Genomic DNA, 20,143 nt, shown 5'->3' on the forward strand with positions numbered 1-20,143 from the left:
TTTGTTTTCTCGAAAACAAGACTTAATATCTTAAAGGGGTGGTTGATTATGATTTCACTTTTTGAACTTTAGTTAGTGTGTGTTGTTGCTGTTAGAGCATAAACAATCAATGCAAAGTTACGACGCTCAGAGTTCAATGCAAAGGGAAATATTTTCTTTTAAAGAAATCGCGGTTTAAGGACTACAAAAAACGGCTGGTAGTGACTACAACGAGCTTCATCCTGGTTTTGTGACATCACTAACCCTGATGTTTACATAAACCCCTACCCCCGGGAACACGCAACTACCCGTAATGGTAAGGGGGCGTGACGTTTCCAGACAATGTGCACTAGACGGTTAGCGAATCACAAACACACTGGGCCAGCTAACCAGTCAGAGCCCATTGCGTATTTCTGAGGGAGGGGCTTCATAGAACTAGGAACTCAACAGACCGCTTTGACGAGAATGGAAACAGCGGTGTAGAATAAAGGTAAAATCAAGCGGCAACCTCCCGCTCGCTCTCGTGAAGCCAACAAGTAAGTGACTTAAACTGTAATTCATCAACTGGCCGCTAGAGGCTGGCTACAAAAGGGAGTCAATCCCATAGACTCCCCATGTTAAAATGCCCAACTTTGCCCAGCCTGGTTCAAAAAATGATTTTGGTCTATATATCTTATTTAGCCCGTCATGACAACTGTGGGGAGGGGGGTGAATTTTTTTATAACTCATCCGTTTAAATTATATTAAGCCTTAAAGGTCTGCATAATTAAGGGCGTGGCCACTTGAGTGACCGGTGGATTGCCGCTGCTGTTACCACCGTCGAGCTAGGTGGGCGTGGTTTCAGCAACCTGCTCCCGCCTCTTTACCCATTTTCGATTATCCGGGAGTGATGCGCGGTGATGGCGACGGCCGCCTCCGCCCACTTTGAGCTTCAGAAACGCTCTTCGGAAATCTACGGGTGACGTCACGGACACTACGTCCATGTTTTTATACAGTCTATGGGTAAAATATGTGAAAATAATTACATTTTTTATTTACAATGCACTCCATAAACACAATCAAGCCCTTCGAAAAAAGCTGATCAACCACCCCTTTTAGTAATTTTGCTTTTCAAGTAAATGTATCTTATTTTAAGGATGTTTAGATTTTTGTACTGGAATACAAGTTAAAAATACTGAGGAAGAAAATAAATTTTTTGCAGTGAATGCAATGTAATCGCTTAAAAGTGCCTGCCAAATAAATAAGTGTAAATGTACACCAGTCAGAAATTAAGCCAGTTTTGGGGCAAAAATGCCACAAAAACGACAAAAATGCACCTAACATTCAAATTGTGGAGTTTGTTTGAACAAATGAGTGTGTTTTTGAATGTTATATTTTTGCGGTAATTGGTAATAGATATTCTAATTATTGGACATTTGCTTTATCAATGGAAAAATATGTAACATTTTATTTATTTATATTATATGTTTAAAATATTTGTAATCATTTAAAATACATATTTTTAAAGTGGATAAAAATTAGAATTTTTAAAAATAGTGTTTTTGTATGATTAAAAAAAAGAAAAGGAACTAAATACCCCTGAAAATCAGTTTCTAGGAGCAAATATTGCGTGCTAGTGGAAAAGTTAAAAATGTTTCTAACATTGAAACCCCCAAAACTTTTGCCCCTCAGGCGGGGGGCGTTGAGTTCTTGACCGATGTCCTGTCGTCCATGAGCATGCGGTCCTGTCTCAACATCACAGACGTGTCTCTGTCCAGATCAGGACAGTATGTTTGTCACGTGCTTGAAGGTGTGCAGAACCATAAAGCTTCAGCCAGTATTAACATCACTGTACTGGGTAAGAGCTGCAGATGCATCACATTTACATAAAACATACAATAAAGTCTGGCTACTCAAATCAGTGACAGTCAACAACAAGGTTATAGAGTAAACCATGAAAACATTTCATTACATGTAATAAACTTTAACTGGAAAAAAGTAAAAAAAATTAAAAAATTAAAAAAAGCACACTGAGGGAAGCATAAATTATCTATCTGTTTTTTATTTTTTATTTTATTTAATAATTGTAATTACAATTATTTCCCCAAGCTGCCAAGTCAACATTTCTCATTTTCATTTACTTTAACTTAATATACTAAAATAACTGAACTTTTTTTTTTATAAAAACTATATTTAAAAAAACAGGTTTATTATAGTAAAAAAAAATACTTGAGAAAACTTATATCACATAAAATAAAACTATAACAGTGTCCCAATGATTGTAAAATAGCACTAGTCAGTACATTTTTGCAGCTTTCTGGTAAAACCAGATCTGTATGAAGTGCGGCCTTCATCATCTGAGCTGTAAGATCTGGGTGGTGTGTTTTCAATGATGCTTTGATGCAAACCTTAATTCAATCATGTCAACTCTCTGAACATTTGAGCATGGTGATGCATATGACAATGATAATGTATTTGGTCTTGACGGAACAGATCTACTACGCTGCTGCTGCTGAATTGCTGCTGCTGTTGGTTATTGCTGCTGCTGCAAGCAAGTACAGGAACTTGCTACTGCCAGTGCATATGGCGATACGGTGCCATGAGTATTTAAGACATACTGCTGCTGCACAAATAGCATATAAAATAACCCGTAGCAGATCTATACAGGTGGAGCTGGGGAAGGTGGAGGGTTTCAGAGAACTCTGAAAGCACGCTGCAGGAATCTCTAGTGAATGCTAGCCAGCCATATAAATGCAAGGCAGTAAGCTCATTGGCTGCAAATGCAGCATGAACAAATCAGCTTGTGCCAAGTCATTTAACTCTCTGAATATCATCAGTTACGTTAACACCCCGTCAGAATGCGCCATCTAGAGTTTCATGACTGAACTATATATTTAAATCAACACCCGTCCCCACCCCCCACAGCATCTCCTGTGATGGAAAACTGTTTACTCTCGTCACGGGGGAAACGCTGCGTGTGAATGAGACCTTCTGCTGAAGGGAATGAGTTATGTTTATGTTTTATCATGATGAAACCACAGCCGTACACAGAAACCCTGGAGTCGTAGCGTATACGAGAGTCACAGGAGCTGACTGTAGATCAATGCAGATCTTTGTTAGAGTGTCCGCAGCACTTACACACACAAGATGCAGTGACTGCAGGCAAGCCTTTATGAAGAAAGCTTTTAGCACCTGAACGCTTCGATTATGATCTATCAGCTGCGAGCATGAGCTCACTTATGGAATATTAAATAGATTATGTAGAAAGATGAGCAAGCAAAACTCACTCGGCCTTGCTTATAAGGCATCATAATTTGATACACTAGCTTTCAAAAGTTTGGGGTCGGTGAGATTTTTAATGCTTTTAAAGTATTTTATGCTCATAGAGGCTGCATTTATTTGATTAAAAAATACAGTAAAAATCATTATTAAAGTAGCTGTTTTCTATGTGAATTTCTTGTAAAATGTAATTTATTGCTGTTATCAAAGCTGTATTTTCAGCATCATTACTCAAGTCTTCAGTGTCACATGATCCTTCAGAAATCATTCTAATATGCTGATTTGCTGCTCAAGAAACATTTCTGATTATCATCAATGTAGAAAACAGTTGTGCTGCTTATTATTTTTGTGGAAACCCTGATAAACCGTTTGTAAGAATGATATTTTCATCTGTCTGTCTGTAGAGAAAGGATTCGTGGCTCTTTCTTCTCATCTGGACAGGAACGTCTCGGCGCAGCTCGGAGAAAACGTGGAGCTGAAGGTGAAGATCGAGGCGTATCCCAAACCCACCGTCCTCTGGACTAAAGACGGCGCTGCTATTAGAGGACACAACACCAGACAGGAAAACGAGACCCGGTAATGATCCTCTCAATAAATTACCTCTATTAAACAAACATTAAACCTTAAACGTGTGCTCTGGATCTGCTGCAGGTTTGTCAGCACACTGACCCTGGTCAGGATTCGACTGGAGCAGATGGGTCTCTACACCGTCAGTGTCCAAAACCAAGATGACTTTAAAGAGTTGACCTTTGTTCTAGAGGTGAAAGGTGAGACAGTTTGACATCTATTTACACACCGCCCCATTTCCTGAAAACAGACACCCGTTTAAGTCTGGACCAAGAATAACACCAGCTCTTGGGATTACTATGAAACCGTGCATCTAATGTAATGTAATGTAATTTAATTTAGTTTGGGGTCTGTGAGATTTTTAATGCTTTTAAACTCTTTTATGCTCATAGAGGCTGCATTTATTTGATAAAAAAATACAGTAAAACAAATAAAAATGTGAAATATCGTTATTAAAGTTTTTTTGTTTTCTATGTGAATTTATTGTAAAATGTAATTTATTCCTGTAATGCAAAGCTGAATTTTCAGCATCATTACTCCAGTCTTCAGTGTCACATGATCCTGTTGGGATTACTGTGAAACCATGCATTTAATTTAATTTAATTTAATTTAATTTAATTTAATTTAATTTTATTGGCCAAATATTTGTGTTTGATATTATAATAAAATAATATAATTAATTTAATTTAATATAATTAAATATTTGACAAAATAATAATTTGTTTAATTTATCTGCATATGTAATTTAAAATTTGAATAGTTTAGTAAATTCTTTTATTTATTTTTACAATTAATTTTACTTCAATATGTTATTTGTTTAATTTAATTACATATGTAATTTAATATTTAATTAGTTGAATTTAATTTTGATTAATTTATTTGATCATTGGACTTTATTTAATATTTTAATAATTTATTTTATTTTAATATTTAATTTTTTTAATGTTATTAAAATATAACAAAATATTTAATTTGTTTAATATAATTACATAGGTAATTTAATATTTAATTAGTTTAACCCATTTTTTAATGCATTTATTTGATAATTAACTTCACCTCATTTAATATTTCAATAGTTTAATTTAATATATTATATAATTTATTTAATCTATTTAAATATGTATTTGTATATTTAATTCAATGTTTAAATTCATCTAAGTACATGTAATTTAATATTTAATGCAAAATTTGATTGGTTTAATTCAATTAATAAACAAATAAATTACTCATTACTTGTATTTAAAAATGACTATTCACCTTTAAGCTTCTTGATCAGTTATTTTCTCATTTATTCTGTGAGTTTTTTTGACTGATGTCATTTCCTGTCTCTGTAGTTCCTCCTCAGATAACTGAACTCTCTGACCATCAGCTGCCTGGTAAGAAGCACGCGGTCACCTGTGTGGCGGAAGCAGTGCCATCTCCCAGCATTCAGTGGTTCAGCTGTGACAGCATGCCCAAGTAATGACACACCTTCATCATCATCATCATTACAAATACATCTTATATGAATCTGTGCATTTGTTAGGCTCCCACCAAAGTGAGCAGCACATACCGTGAGATGCAATACTAGATTATCAGCCAACATTTTAAAAATATTTCCCCTTTAATGACTCTCATTCATATTTAATACGAGCTGTTTGCGAGATGAGTAAATATAGAGCTAATGAGTTTGCACATTACATTAACACACACATCAGCATAATGAAGGCAAACAGGTTGTGTCTGTCCATCATCCAAATGCTGCGCACATGCTGATTAAAACACCAAAGAGCTGCACAGAAATACTTCTGTATGAATAATATATAGCACACATGCTGTAACGGCCATTAGTGCACACCTCTCCTGTCACAGCACACTTCCTTCATGGGTGCAGCACACTTATGAGGGCGTAGATTTAAGTGTGCGAGCAGATATAATGCACGTGTATTATTTGGTGCGTTTGTTCTGGTTTGTAAATTGTCTTTGTGCATTTTGTACATATTACATATTGTATAAAGTATTCAGATTTAAATTTTTGATGTGTTTGGGAAGATGTATAATGGCATACTACCATACTGCTCAATATTTGCAGTATGCATCCATTGCACACAGAGTTTACAGAATGTAAATTTTTTTTCTCTGGATGAAATACCCAGATAACCTACTATATTTGCTATATATATATATATATAATTATATTTTTTGTCCAAATGTTTGTTAGAAAATGTGTGTGTGTTTGTTTGTGTTTTATTATTTGTTTATTTATATTTAATTTATATTAAATTTTTTGATAATATCTTTGTTTAATATTTAATTATTTGCTAAAATGTGCAAAATACAACCATAATATGAATATATATATATAAAGCATATACTTAATGTAAAATGTTATGTAATAATAGACATTTTCCTACAAAAAATTTGACCAAAACTGTAATATTTAACTCAGCTTTCTAAAATAATGTGGTTAATCGCAGTTCTTTCATGATTTAAAAGGAGGGGCAATTAATTTTTCACGTTGGGCCAGGTAGGTTTGGACAGCTTTTTTCCCTTAATAAATAAAATTATCATTTAAAAACTGCATTTTGTATTTACTTGCATTATCTTTGCGTAATATAAAAATGTATGTTTGATGATCTGAATCTTTTAAGTGTGACAAATATGCGAAAAAAAAAAAAACAGGAAGGGGGCAAAAACCTTTTCACGGCACTGTATATATATAATTTTTTTTTCCCTTACAGAAAATTGGAGAAACGCATGCTAGTATTTATGCACATATGCAAACATATGCTAGTATTATGTAATAATAACTAATACATATATTACTGTACAATAAATACTGTACAATTAATATGTATGTAACTAATCTGTATATACTGTACAGTATGCAGTCATCAGTACACTAGTATTCCCGTCTGGTGTCATCAGGTGCAGTAACAAAAGTGTGGCGTGGAGCCGTCTAGTGGAGGATCCCGAGAAAGTCACCATCCAGACCAACGTCAGCTACAACATCACACGCAAGATCCACCAGGTACACAGTCAGGTGACTCTCCTGCAGCCGCAGCTGCTCACCATCCGCTGCGAGGCCCGCAACGAGAGAGGAGCTCGAGCCCGAGACATCAAACTGGTCAACAGCAGTGAGTAATGCACGAGTGTGTGTGTGTGTGTGTGTATGTGTGTGTGTGTGTGTGTGTGTGTGTGTAAATACAAACTGCAGTTTTGAAATTATGGTTTCATTTATTAAGGGAAAAAAGCTGTCCAAACCTGCCTGGCCTCTTCATCATCATCCTCATCGCTGTGTGGAGGAAGGTCAGTGACCTCACATCCTGTCTGTCTGGCTGAGACTTAGCATTTAGATTTAACATTGCTGAACTGGAACTCCACATTGTTCGGCCTGCAGAAGCCGCGCTATGAAATCAGGTGGAAGGTGATTGAATCAGTCAGTTTGGATGGACACGAGTACATCTATGTCGACCCCATTGACCTGCCCTATGACCTGGCCTGGGAGATGCCGCGGGACAGTCTGGTGCTGGGTGAGAGCGGGACACACCGTAGAGTCTTACCTTAATACTCAGCTTTTCCTGTAGATGGACACTGAATGTGGTCAATAACACTAGATTATATTAGCAACTATTTAGCAGCTGCCTAGCAACCACTCACTGTTAGTAAGTCCAGATGTTTATGTATTGAAATGCATGTGTTTCTTCAGGTCGGTCGCTGGGATCTGGAGCCTTCGGGCGTGTTGTCGAGGCGACGGCATACGGTCTCGGCCGTTCCCAATCCGCCACTAAAGTGGCAGTGAAAATGCTGAAATGTGCGTGTGAAACACTCGGTTACACACATGTATGTGATTGATGATCGTAGTTAATCGTGTTGTGTGCTCACTGCAGCGACGGCTCGGAGGAGCGAGACTCGAGCTCTGATGTCTGAACTCAAGATCATGAGTCACCTGGGTCCTCACCTCAACATCGTCAACCTGCTGGCCGCCTGTACCAAACCCGGTGAGCAGACTGCAGCGCTCGGGACACACGCTTAAGCAGCCGAGCCTTCCTAGACATTTAAAGCTGCTGAACTTTATATTAAGTTGACCACTTTATATTAAGTGGCCTTAACTACTATGTACTTGCATCAAAAAATAAGTACAATGTACTTATTATGTTCATATTGTATTACAAAACACTTTTGCTGCTATTGAGGTGGGATACGGGTAAGGTTAGGGACAGGTTTGGGTAGGTTTAAGGGTGGGTTAAGGTGTAAGGGATGGGTCAACAGTGTAATTATAAATGTAATTACAGATGTAATTACATGCAGGTATTTTTTTTAAATATACTGTAAGTGCAATGTAAAAACATGTATGTACACAAAAAGTGCATTGTACCAAATGATTAATTTAAATGTAAGTACATAGTTGTTAAGACCTCTTAATATAAAGTGGGACCGATCAGACCTTTTGATGTGTTCATTTCAGGTTTGTGGTATCTTTATTTCTTGTTCCACAGGTCCGCTATATCTGGTGACAGAATACTGTCGCTATGGCGATCTGGTTGACTATCTGCACAGGAACAAGCACAGCTTCCTCCAGTACTACGCCGACAAGAACCACAGCCAGATGTGTAACGACAGCGATGTGTCGACCAGGAAAGAGTAAGAGTTCATTACGGACAAATGAACATGTGATTTCATTCTTCTATTGCACATTTCAATGAAAGTTTGGAATGATTTTTTTATTTTTATGTTTTTGAAAGAAGTCTCTTCAGCTCACCAAGGCTGCATTTCTTTAATTATTTAATTAATTATTTATTTAAGCCATTAAAAATACAGTACAAATTGTGAAATATTATTGCAATTCAAAGTAGCTGTTTTCTATTTGAATACATTGTAAAATGTAATTGATTCTTGTGATGCAAAAGTGAATTTTCAGCATCATTACTCCAGGCTTCAGTGTCACATGATCCTTCAGAAATCATTCTAATATGTGACCCTGGACCACAAAACCAGTCATAAGGGTCAATTTTTTGAATGAAGCTGAATAAATAAGCTTTCCATTGATGTATGGTTTGTTAGGATAGGACAATATTTGGCCGAGATACAACTATTTGAAAATCTGGAATCTGAGGGTGCAAAAAAATCAAAATACTGAGAAAATCGCCTTTAAAGTTGTCCGAATGAAGTTCTTAGCAATTCATATTACTAATCAAAAAATCAGTTTTAATATATTTACAGTAGGAAATTTACAAAATATCTTTATGGAACATGATCTTTACTTGATATCTAAATGATTTTTGGCATAAAAGAAAAATCAATAATTCAAAGTGATGTGACATGTGGCCTAGTATGGTGACCCATACTAGGAATTAGTCCTCTGCATTTATCCCATCCTAAGTGCACACACACACAGCAGTGAACACACACACTGTGAACACACACCCGGAGCAGTGGGCAGCCATTTTTGCTGCAGTGCCCGGGGAGCAGTTGGGGGGTTCGGTGCCTTGCTCAAGGGCCTCAGTCGTGGTATTGAAGGTGGGAGAGAGCGCTACATTCACTCCCCCCACCTACAATCCCTGTCGGTACGAGACTCGAACCAACAACCTTTGGGTTATGAGTTCAACTCTCTAACCATTAGGCCACGACTTCCCTTGTATTTTGACCCATAGATCAGAAATGTTTCTTGAGCAAATCAGCATATTAGAACGATTTCTGAAGGATCATGTGACACTGAAGACTGGAGTAATGATGCTGAAAATTCAGCTTTGATCACAGGAATAAATCACATTTTACAATATTTAAATTGTAAATAAATATTTTTAGTGTATTTTTGAGCAAATAAATGCAGCCTTGGTGAGCAGAGGAAACAAAAACTTTTAAAAAATCATTTTTACCGGTAGTGTATGTTTAAAAATAACATGAAATGCTATGGTAAGTATCAATCATGCTCGAGTGTAGCATTTGATGAAGTAAGCCAAATGTAATCAGGTTATATATCTGTGCTTTGCAGATACGTGTCGTTCGGTAGCGAGTGTGATGGAGGATACATGGACATGACCAAAGACAAGCAGACCGAATACGTGCCAATGCAGGAGCTCTCAGACTCCATCAAGTACGCAGATATCCAGCCATCACCCTATGAGTCTCCTTACCAGCAAGACATCTACCAGGAGCAAGGTACAGAACATACTCAACCCACTGTCTGCAGACCTTCAGATCAACTGCAGCTACAAGCTTCTCAAAGCTCTGCATTACTGTGATTTGACCACATTTAATCAGTCTTCTTAGAACAGCATCTACAGCAACCACCCAGAAAACCTTAAATACCTACATAAAATATTCATTATAAAACATATACAATTGTGCATTTGAATTGCATTTCATTTATTAATAGGAAATCTCTTTTATGCACATAACATTTTTAGAATTTATATCAAATATATAAAACTGTGCATTTTGATTGCATTTATTATTAATAATATTCACAATAAACAATTATTTCAGAAAACTATTTTTTTATTTCATTGCATTTATTATTAATAATAATTAATAGCACAGTAAATTCAGAAATTTAAATATATGAATTAAAAATAATAATTATTAATAATAATCACAATTAACAATTATAAGAAACATTTCGGATTATTATCAATGCTGAAAACAGTTGTGCTGCTTCATTTGTGCAGTTGTGCTGTGCTGCTGATTTTTTTGTGGATACTGATACATGTCGATTCAAAAGTTTGGGGTCAATAAGAAATGAATACTTTTTTTTTCATCCAGGATGCATTAAATTGATCAAAAGTGACAGTAAAATGTTCTATTCATTATAGAATCCTGAAAAAGAAAATGTATCACAGTTTCCACAAAAAATATTAAGCAACACAATTGTTTTCAACATTGATAATAATCCATAAACAATTATTTCAGGAAAATAAATATATGAATTTAAAATAAAAATTATATAAAAGTTTGTATTTTAATTGCATGGCATTTAATAATAATAATAATAAAAAATTAGAATAATAATAAACAATTACTTCAGAACATTTTAGAAACACCTATAGCAACAACCCTGAAAACCTTAGATGCCTATATACAATTCTAAATTACATATATTATTAAAAATGCAATGCAATTAAAAAATGCACAGTTTTATATATTTTATCATTTAATTTAAATATGCAGTTTTTTTCAATAATTCAAACATTAATTTGCTGCAATGACTGTCACAGGGTTTATTATCAGCACTGCCACACCTGGTTTATCACACATGAATTTGGATATAAATCATTTAAGTAATCACATGAAATGGTTATTTTGATCAAATAGTCCGTATTTATATTTATATTTTAACATTGTGATATTGTGGTGATTCAGAGGAAGTTGAGAGCATAGTGTAAGACTGTAGGTCTCATCTAGTTGCGCAGATGTACTGGAAGCTTGTTCCCATCATGCCTCGCTGTGTGATCTTTGGCCCTGTGTTGCTGAAAAGGTCTTCAGGTTGAGCACAGACGCCATCTGTGTGACACAGAGATCTCTTTCCTAACCGATGCTCATTAAAGTTTCACTTCCTTCTCTTACAGGATGTGCCTTGAACTTCATGAAACACTTGAGGTTTCTGCACAATTTAAATATTTTGACTAAAAAGTCTCATTGTTTATTTTTGTATTGATTTATTATTTGTGATGTATTTTAATTATTTAATTTCAGCTGAGAGGATGTCAGGGTGAATTCAGCTTCTCTCAACCTTAGAAAACCTTCATAAATACAATAGAGCAGGGTTCCTCAAATCTTGCCCTGGAGGGCCAATGCGCTGCAGAGTTTAGCTCCAACCCTGATCAAACTCACCGACCTGTGATTTTCTAATGATCAGGTGTGTTTGATTAGGGTTAGAGCTAAACTCTGCAGGAAAGTGGATCTCGTGGGCCAGATTTGAGGATCCCTGCAGTAGAGCATCAATGCAAAAAATATTTTCTTGCTTAGTATTTTTGACTTTTTCCAGTAGTAATATCTATTTATACTTAAATCAAGTTATATTCACCTAAGAAGCAAAATGGCTTAATATAAAGTCTTGTTGCAGTACTAAAATAACTTAAACTTATATAAAATAAAATAAATAAATATATAAATATATATATATATAATCAAAAATGAAGCACAACAAAATATCCAATACATTAAACAAGGGATAAGAAAAAATTGTTTTCCTTTTGAATTATGATTACTTTTCTGACCCCACTGACATTGTTTGTCATTGTTTTATGGATAAACTCAAAGTTATCAGAACTTAATAAAAAAAAATATTAAATGAAATAAAAAACTGATTTTCTTCAGTCTTTCTTCTTTATTTTAATGTTTAGATATTTGTGAAAAAACAAGACAATAAGTAAGAAAATAATATTTTGCAGTGATGCTAGATGCTAATTCAGAGGTACACTGAATGATTACCACGAACCATGGTAGAATTCTAAGATACTTCAGAGAATACCATGGTATTGCATGTTTTTTGTGTTTGCAATCAGATGTTGTGTGTGTTTGTGTGTGATTAATTGTGTGTGTTTATCACAGGTCACAGGGTGGATCAGGCTCTGGTGATCAGTGATTCTCCGGTTCTGAGCTACACTGATCTCGTGGGTTTCAGTTATCAGGTGGCCAAAGGCATGGAGTTCCTGGCATCAAAAAACGTGAGTCTCTGTCTCACACACACACACTCACATGTTTAAATGAGCACGTCACTTCTGTTGTTTAATAATAAGCCTACAGACAAACTCAGACCCTAAATCTTTCTAAGACTTCCACTAAAAGAGGTTTAGTCTCTTCTGGTGACAGTTTTGTCCCCAAGGTAAAGCTAAACACGCACATACATTGGGATACATGGGTATGCGAGAAATGTTTAAACTGCAAAAAATGATGTTCTTCCGCAGTATTTCTGTCTTGTTTTTCCAGTACAAATATCTAAACATTCTTAAATCAAGATACATTTATTTGAGACACAAAATGACTTAAGATATTAAGACTTAAATTAAGTGAGTTTATGAGTTTAACAAGAACAAATATCTGTCAATGGGTTCAAAATAAACTTGTTTTTCTTTTGAATTAAGTTTATTTTTCTGACCTCATTGACGTATTCATTTATTTGTATGTTTTAAGCATAAACTCAAAAAAATCAGAAAATAAAACTTAATGTCTTAAATAATTTTAAGTTAATTTAATGTAAGTTAATTTACAATATTTTATATGTAATGGAAAAAAAGAAAAACAAAAGAAAGAAAATCTTTTTTTTTGCAGTCCAATCAATGTATTAATTTAGACAATGTAAAAATACAAAGTAATTCGCATAAAATGAACAGTAAACATACAGAAAATAATAGTTTAAACTGAATTAGCTTACTTCTTGAACTTCTTGACTAGTTGTATTTATACACTTTAAATGCCCCATGAGGTATTAAGATAATCTGTCAAAATTTGTAAACATATTTCAGCAATCCGTCTCCACAAATTTGTATTATCTTTATTCCATATTAGTCCAGGATAAGTCATAGTGTTACACATGTTTTACTAGGCTGCTTGCAATGCGGAAATTAAAATAAATGGTGTTGTGCTGCTGATTATAGATAACGGCAATTGCTAGTAAAACTGCTGACCTGCCATTTCTAAACATTAGACCGAAAATTATAACTTTAATCCAATTGCTCACTTTTTACCCAAAAGTCTGTCATGCATGTTTTAATATAAACTCACATCACCATCTACTGACGGAAATGGGAAATAATAAGACTGCTAAGTAAAACATCTTTCTGTCTGTCTGTCAGTGTGTCCATCGGGATCTGGCAGCAAGAAACGTTTTGATCTGTGAGGGCAAACTGGCCAAGATCTGTGACTTTGGACTGGCCAGAGACATCATGCACGACAACAACTACATCTCCAAAGGCAGCGTACGTACATCCTGCGGTTTTTACTGTCTCTACGACTGTAATAAAGCACAATAAAACCAACACATTCAATCAAACAAACTCTGTGTGTTTGTCTGCAGACGTTTCTTCCTCTGAAGTGGATGGCGCCGGAGAGCATCTTTCATAACCTGTACACCACGCTGAGTGACGTCTGGTCCTACGGCATCTTACTGTGGGAGATTTTCACTCTGGGTCAGTCCGTTCGCTTATTCTTTCTCCACACTGTCTATGCATTCATGCTTTTGTGCAAATAAACCTTAAAGGGGTCATATGATGCGATTTCAACATGCACGACAACAACTACATCTCCAAAGGCAGCGTACGTACATCCTGCGGTTTTTACTGTCTCTACGACTGTAATAAAGCACAATAAAACCAACACATTCAATCAAACAAACTCTGTGTGTGTTTGTCTGCAGACGTTTCTTCCTCTGAAGTGGATGGCGCCGGAGAGCATTTTTCATAACCTGTACACCACGCTGAGTGACGTCTGGTCCTACGGCATCTTACTGTGGGAGATTTTCACTCTGGGTCAGTCCGTTCGCTTATTCTTTCTCCACACTGTCTATGCATTCATGCTTTTGTGCAAATAAACCTTAAAGGGGTCATATGATGCGATTTCAAGTTTTTCTTTCTCTTTGGAGTGTTACTTGATGCATAAAGAAGATCTGCAAAGTTGCAAAGACTAAAGTCTCAAATCCAAAGAGATATTCTTTATAAAAGTTAAGAGTCAGCCACACCTACCTAAAATGGCTCGTTCTAACACACCCCCACATACCTACGTCACAATGTGGGAAGATTTGCATAACGCCGCCCAAATGTTCACACAAAGGCGTAACTTTTATTCTCGCTGTAGTATTGTTGCCGCCGCCGCCATGTCGTGAAGGCGCTGTGTGCTTCGTTGTGAAAGCGAAACTACTTTGTTTGGCCTTCCAAAAGAGGACAATATCGCTTCGTCATGCCTGGAGCTGATCCGTGCTGGTCGCTGAGGAAATACTTTAACTCTGCGCGGTGGATCGCCGGATCGGCTTTCACTGTGGATGAAGCGGAGTCCAGCCCGGGGTCATCACATGTGGTTGCCGCAGGCATCACAGTATGGTAAGGGGCGTATCATTTCCGTCTCACGCTTGAAGAATTCGGCCAATCACAACGCACTGTATAGCTGGCCAATCACAGCACACCTCGCTTTTTCAGACCGATGAGCTTTGTAAAAATCGATGCGTTTCAGAAAGGCGGGGCATAGAAACAATAATGTACAGTATGTGGAAAATAATGTGTTTTTTGAACCTTAAACCACATAAACACATTTCATTACACCAAATACACAAAATAATGTTCTTTTTAGCAGCATCATATGACCCCTTTATATGTTAATCTCCCAAATAGAAATGGATCCGAGGGTGTTTTGGGGCCCTGGAGAAGTTTTGACATGCCCTGACATTTGTGGTTTTTTCAGTTGCTTATAAAATATGATATCAATGAGGAAAAAAATATTTGTGATGTTTTTCCTACTTAAAATTGGACACTATAACAATATCAATAAAAATGGTCATTCTTTTTTTTAAAGTTTGTTGCCTCAAGGCAACAGTGTGCCACAATGGACAAATTTAGACATTAGACATTTTCATGCAGAAAAAAAGAAATATATTTATTGAAAACATCAATTTCTTTAACCAAACACTTGAACAAACAGATTTATCTAGAGATTCATTTAATGTATTGCACATCTCATATTTAATAAAAAATAAAATTTCAAATCCAGCTAAACTATCATATCTGTTGTCATACCAAGACATTATAATCAGTGTTGTTTCAAAGTAAAAAATGAAAAATAATCATAACCTTATCCTAATATGCACTTTATCCTTACAAGTATGCACATGCACATGCACACACAAGCACATGCATGCAAAATCTCCTACTTCACTAATGACATCTCATTGCTTGTGAAAACTGAGGAAGCAATTCTTCTCAACAGACAAATAATATGTGCAGATATAGTATGATAATTACGATTCTTGAAAATTCATTACAAAATCATGCAAAACTTCTAATACATTTAGATAATTCTAACTCTTTTCTTTACAAATATCATATACTTGTATTCTAACCTAGTAGGCCTGCATGGCCTTATGCGATTCCATTGCGGTACAATGTTGCCTTGAGGCAGAATGCAGTTTTTTGTAATTTCCTATGATACATTTGATGAAATATTATGTAAAGTTTTTGAAAATACTTTCCAATGAAGGTGACTAAGATTTTTTGTAGGCAATTATATGCACGGAAATTGATGAAAAATGCACTTTTCATTGGACAAAATATGGAGTCATGTGACGTGCACATGTCCTGAAAGTGGAAACAAAATGGACCCCTGTGGGTCATGTGACCACTTTTTTTGTATGTTCATTTATTAGTATTTGACTTCTACTTCCTTGAGACAGCATTGGTCAATTAAATGAGTCTCTCATTATTTAAAAAAACAAAAATATGTTGTGTTGCCTGGAGGCAACACGCTACCATAGAGGGTTAGTAACACTGTAATCAGCACAAACTGGGCTACAATAATATGTGAGCAGCATGTATGTACGGGATTGTGTTTTTGAGAAAATAATGTTTATGCATACTTAGTGAAAAACTAAAATTTGAAAGTCACTGAAATAAGGCCATAAAACACATACATAACATTTGTTCACAAGACTTTTGAGAACTGGATCTTGAAGTCTAGAGTTTTTGCTTCAAAATGACGTGTTCAAAATCATCTTACTCACTCATTCAACTCAATAAAGTATGTTTTACCTGAAATGTGTGTTCTGAGCAAGTATGGGTTTGATTTCCAGGGGAATGCATGCTTTGAAAACATTTATAGATTGAATGCAATGAAAGTAGCTTTGGATAAAAGCATCTGCCAAATGCATAAATCAGGGTTATTGTTGTTAATTAAAATTCAAACTAAAACCATAGTTCATTTTTGTTACTTAAAATAGAAAAAACCGTATTTCATTTTGGCAACATTTCTCATTTTCATTTAGTTTAAATTGAAGCACTAAAATAACTCAAATTAATAAATACTGTAGAGATATATTTGTAAAAAATGACAAAAACATATAACAAAATTACTAAAACTTTAACTAAAATATATAGAAAATATAAAAATTAAATCTTATTTAAAAAAAAATATATATATATATATATTATATTATATAAACTAGTATATCAATGATACTAAAATAACACTGGTAGAAATGTAATGTAATGTATGACTTTTACTTTTGGGCAGTTGGAGTTGTATAAATGTAATATTTTAATTTAACTTAATTGAAATTATAATAATCTATATAGACATTAAAAAACACAATTACTTAAACTTCAAGATTAAAATGTAAACATAAAAATAAAAACATTCAAAATATTAATAAAAACTATCATAGTATCTCAGTTACACTAAAATAACACTATTAATATTTGTTAACATTAATAAAAATACAACTGTCCATTGTTAGTTCATGTTAGCTCAGGTCCATTAAATAATATAAAAGATCAAATTTTTGGTTTTAATAATGTAATAAATGTTGAAATGAACATTAACTAAGATATTGTTAAGATAAGTATTTTTTATTGTTAGTTCATATTAATGTAGTTAACTAATGTAACAATTTTAACAACTGAAACCTAATAGTAAACTGTTACCAATTCTTTCACAAGTCATGTTTGTTTTTTGTCTATCAGAGATTTCAAACAATGAATTTTAAGCATGTAAGTGCTCACTATTGAATCAGTAAAAAAACTAAAGCTTGAAACTTGAGAAGCTGTGTTTATTGGTGATTTTGTGTGTGATTTTGCAGGAGGAACCCCGTATCCAGACCTGCCCATGAATGAGTTGTTTTACAGTGCTCTGAAGAGAGGATACCGCATGGCTAAACCCTCGTACGCCTCCGACGACATGTATGTTTCACTGCGTTTCCTACTGACCTGAACGAAAGTTACTAAGCATACAGGCTGCATGCTTATTATTGCACATATGCTGGAGTTACATATTCAGACAGTAAATAACTTTTAAGTGCATAGTAACAGGCAGGTTTGTTTTAAAAAAGAAATCCTGGAAATCTCTTGTGGCTTTTGTGACTGAATGACAGCAGATTTGGAGTGAATGCTGGTGGTTTTGTTCCTCTGCAGTTATGAGGTCATGAGGAAATGTTGGGATGAGAAGTACGAGAAGCGTCCGGAGTTCTCCTTTTTGGTGCACACAATGGGGAACATGCTGTCAGATGGATATAAAAAGGTTTCCTTTATGTTCCCTGTTTCATTTCCATGATTACTGCATAGATTTGCAAAGAAATTCTAATTCTAATATTCATTTTCTCTTTTGCTAGAGTACTTTCTGATATCACACAAAGGAACATGCACAGAGACGCAGAATTTAAATGCATGAACAATCCATTCAAATGGGAGTGATTTTAAATATAGGAATGAGAAACATTGACACATTTTAAACAAACCTTTTGTCATGATATGTATAAACTATAAAAATTAAAGGTCGCAAAGCAATTCTAATTATAAATTCAAAAAATCGTTACTTGAAATAAAATTAACGTTAAATGAAATAAAATATAAAAAATGTAAACTTATATTATTTCAATTAGTTGCTATAGAAATAGTTTTCATTTAGTTTAACTTAAAGTAGTAAAATAACTAAAACTAAGTAAAATAAAATGAATAAATAAAAAATGTAAAAAAAATAAAATAAAACATTTGAAAAAGCTGATAAAACTGACTAAAACACACATCAGAATGACTAAAAGTATAACTAAATTTAAGACAGAAAATATAAAAATAAAATCTTCACAATATTAACAAAAACTATAATAGTATATCAATGATAACCTGAAACGGTCAATCTCCACTAATCAAAATATTGATTGAGATTAGGGAACCTCTCTGAGGTCTCAAAATTGTGTCCCTGCGGGTCAAATGCCATCTGTTGAGTTCATCTTATGTGTGGATTATTTGGTTTTATTTGAAAAACAGAAGCACACTCTGATGTGAATCTCTGGTTTCAACAGCTCTGATAAGTTATAAACATTGAGCGCGTTTACATGCGCCCTCATAATGCCATTCTAATGGGATTTTGGCAATATTGTGATTAAACTTTACCTCATGTAAATGCAATACTCCAATCAAAATAATGCAATTAAGCTCATAATCGTATTAACCATAATTGCATTAAACTATGTGGCGTTTGTGAGATTGTGATGTTGCGATGCTCATCACGGCGCCAAATAACCTTCCAGGACATCAGTAGTATTATTTTGCATTTGACTTAAATGGTTAGTTCACCCAAAAATGAAAATTAGCCCATAAATTACTCACCCTCAAGGTATCCTAGGTGTATATGACTTTCTTCTTTCAGACGATTCCAGTCGGAGTTATATAAAAAAATGTCTTTGATCTTTCAAGCGGTTTAATGGCAGTCAGCGGGTGTTGCAGTGCTTCAGTCCAAAAGAAGTTAAATAAAAAGCGCCCATCCATAATAAAAAGTGTCTCACACGGCTCCGGGGGGTGAACAAAGTCTTCCTGTAGCGAATCGATGTGTTTTTGTAAGAAAAATAACCATATTTAAAACATAATAATCAATTTAATCTAGCTTGCACTCACTGTTGTACATGGAAGCAGCTCCGGGTGGATGACGTATGAGGTCGGCTTTGCGCATTCGCCGCTCAGAAGTGATGAACGTGGAAGCGCAGGGGAGAGATCAAAACAAAACAATGGTCACGAATTAGAAGTACAAAACGAGGATTTGTAAATAAATAAATATTTTCGATATAAGCCAAGAGGAGACTAGTTTTCCTTTGCTAAAGCAAGGAAACTTTGCTTCCTTTGCTCCTGTTAACAAACATTGGTTTTCACGAGACTCACCGGCGCATGCGCAACGCTGAACTCATACGTCATCCGCCCGGAGCTGCTTCTGTGTACAACTGTTGGCGCAAGCTAGATTGAAGTGATTATTACGTTTTGAATATGGATCTTTTTCTTACAAAAATGCATCGATTCGCTACAGGAAGACCCCGGAGCCGTGTGAGACATTTTGTTTTATGTATGGGCGCTTTTTATTTCACTTCTTTTGGGCTGAAGCACTGCAACACCCACTGACTGCAATGATAGAGCTTGAAAGATCAAAGACAATTTTTAAAGGAGTCAAAGGATGTTGCTAAAAAGAACATTATTTTGTGTATTTGGTGTAATGAAATGTTTGTGTGGTTTAAGGTTAAAAAACACATTATTTTCCACATACTGTACATTATTGTTTCTCCTCTATGCCCCGCCTTTCTGAAACGTGTCGATTTCTACAAAGCTCATCGGTCTGAAAAGCGAGGTGTGCTCTGATTGGCCAGCTATCCAGTGCGTTGTGATTGGTCGAATACCTC

At 35.1% G+C, this 20,143-nt stretch overlaps 1 protein-coding gene across 1 annotated transcript in view; it reads left to right on the forward strand.

Moving 5' to 3' along the window:
- LOC107568132 (platelet-derived growth factor receptor beta-like) overlaps nucleotides 1-20,143 on the forward strand; it is a 41,772-nt gene that overhangs the window by 11,690 nt on the left and 9,939 nt on the right. Inside the window, 16 exon segments of the mRNA XM_016253988.1 lie at nucleotides 1,651-1,816; nucleotides 3,642-3,813; nucleotides 3,889-4,004; nucleotides 5,139-5,262; nucleotides 6,712-6,981; nucleotides 7,038-7,092; nucleotides 7,184-7,316; nucleotides 7,493-7,597; nucleotides 7,674-7,784; nucleotides 8,283-8,427; nucleotides 9,779-9,945; nucleotides 12,337-12,452; nucleotides 13,581-13,703; nucleotides 13,802-13,913; nucleotides 17,564-17,663; nucleotides 17,895-18,000. Of these exon segments, the coding sequence (XP_016109474.1) occupies nucleotides 1,651-1,816; nucleotides 3,642-3,813; nucleotides 3,889-4,004; nucleotides 5,139-5,262; nucleotides 6,712-6,981; nucleotides 7,038-7,092; nucleotides 7,184-7,316; nucleotides 7,493-7,597; nucleotides 7,674-7,784; nucleotides 8,283-8,427; nucleotides 9,779-9,945; nucleotides 12,337-12,452; nucleotides 13,581-13,703; nucleotides 13,802-13,913; nucleotides 17,564-17,663; nucleotides 17,895-18,000 (2,121 nt within the window).

Source organism: Sinocyclocheilus grahami, unplaced genomic scaffold (assembly GCF_001515645.1).
Source record: "Sinocyclocheilus grahami isolate Dianchi unplaced genomic scaffold, SAMN03320097.WGS_v1.1 scaffold1217.1, whole genome shotgun sequence".
Lineage (NCBI taxonomy): Eukaryota > Metazoa > Chordata > Actinopteri > Cypriniformes > Cyprinidae > Sinocyclocheilus > Sinocyclocheilus grahami.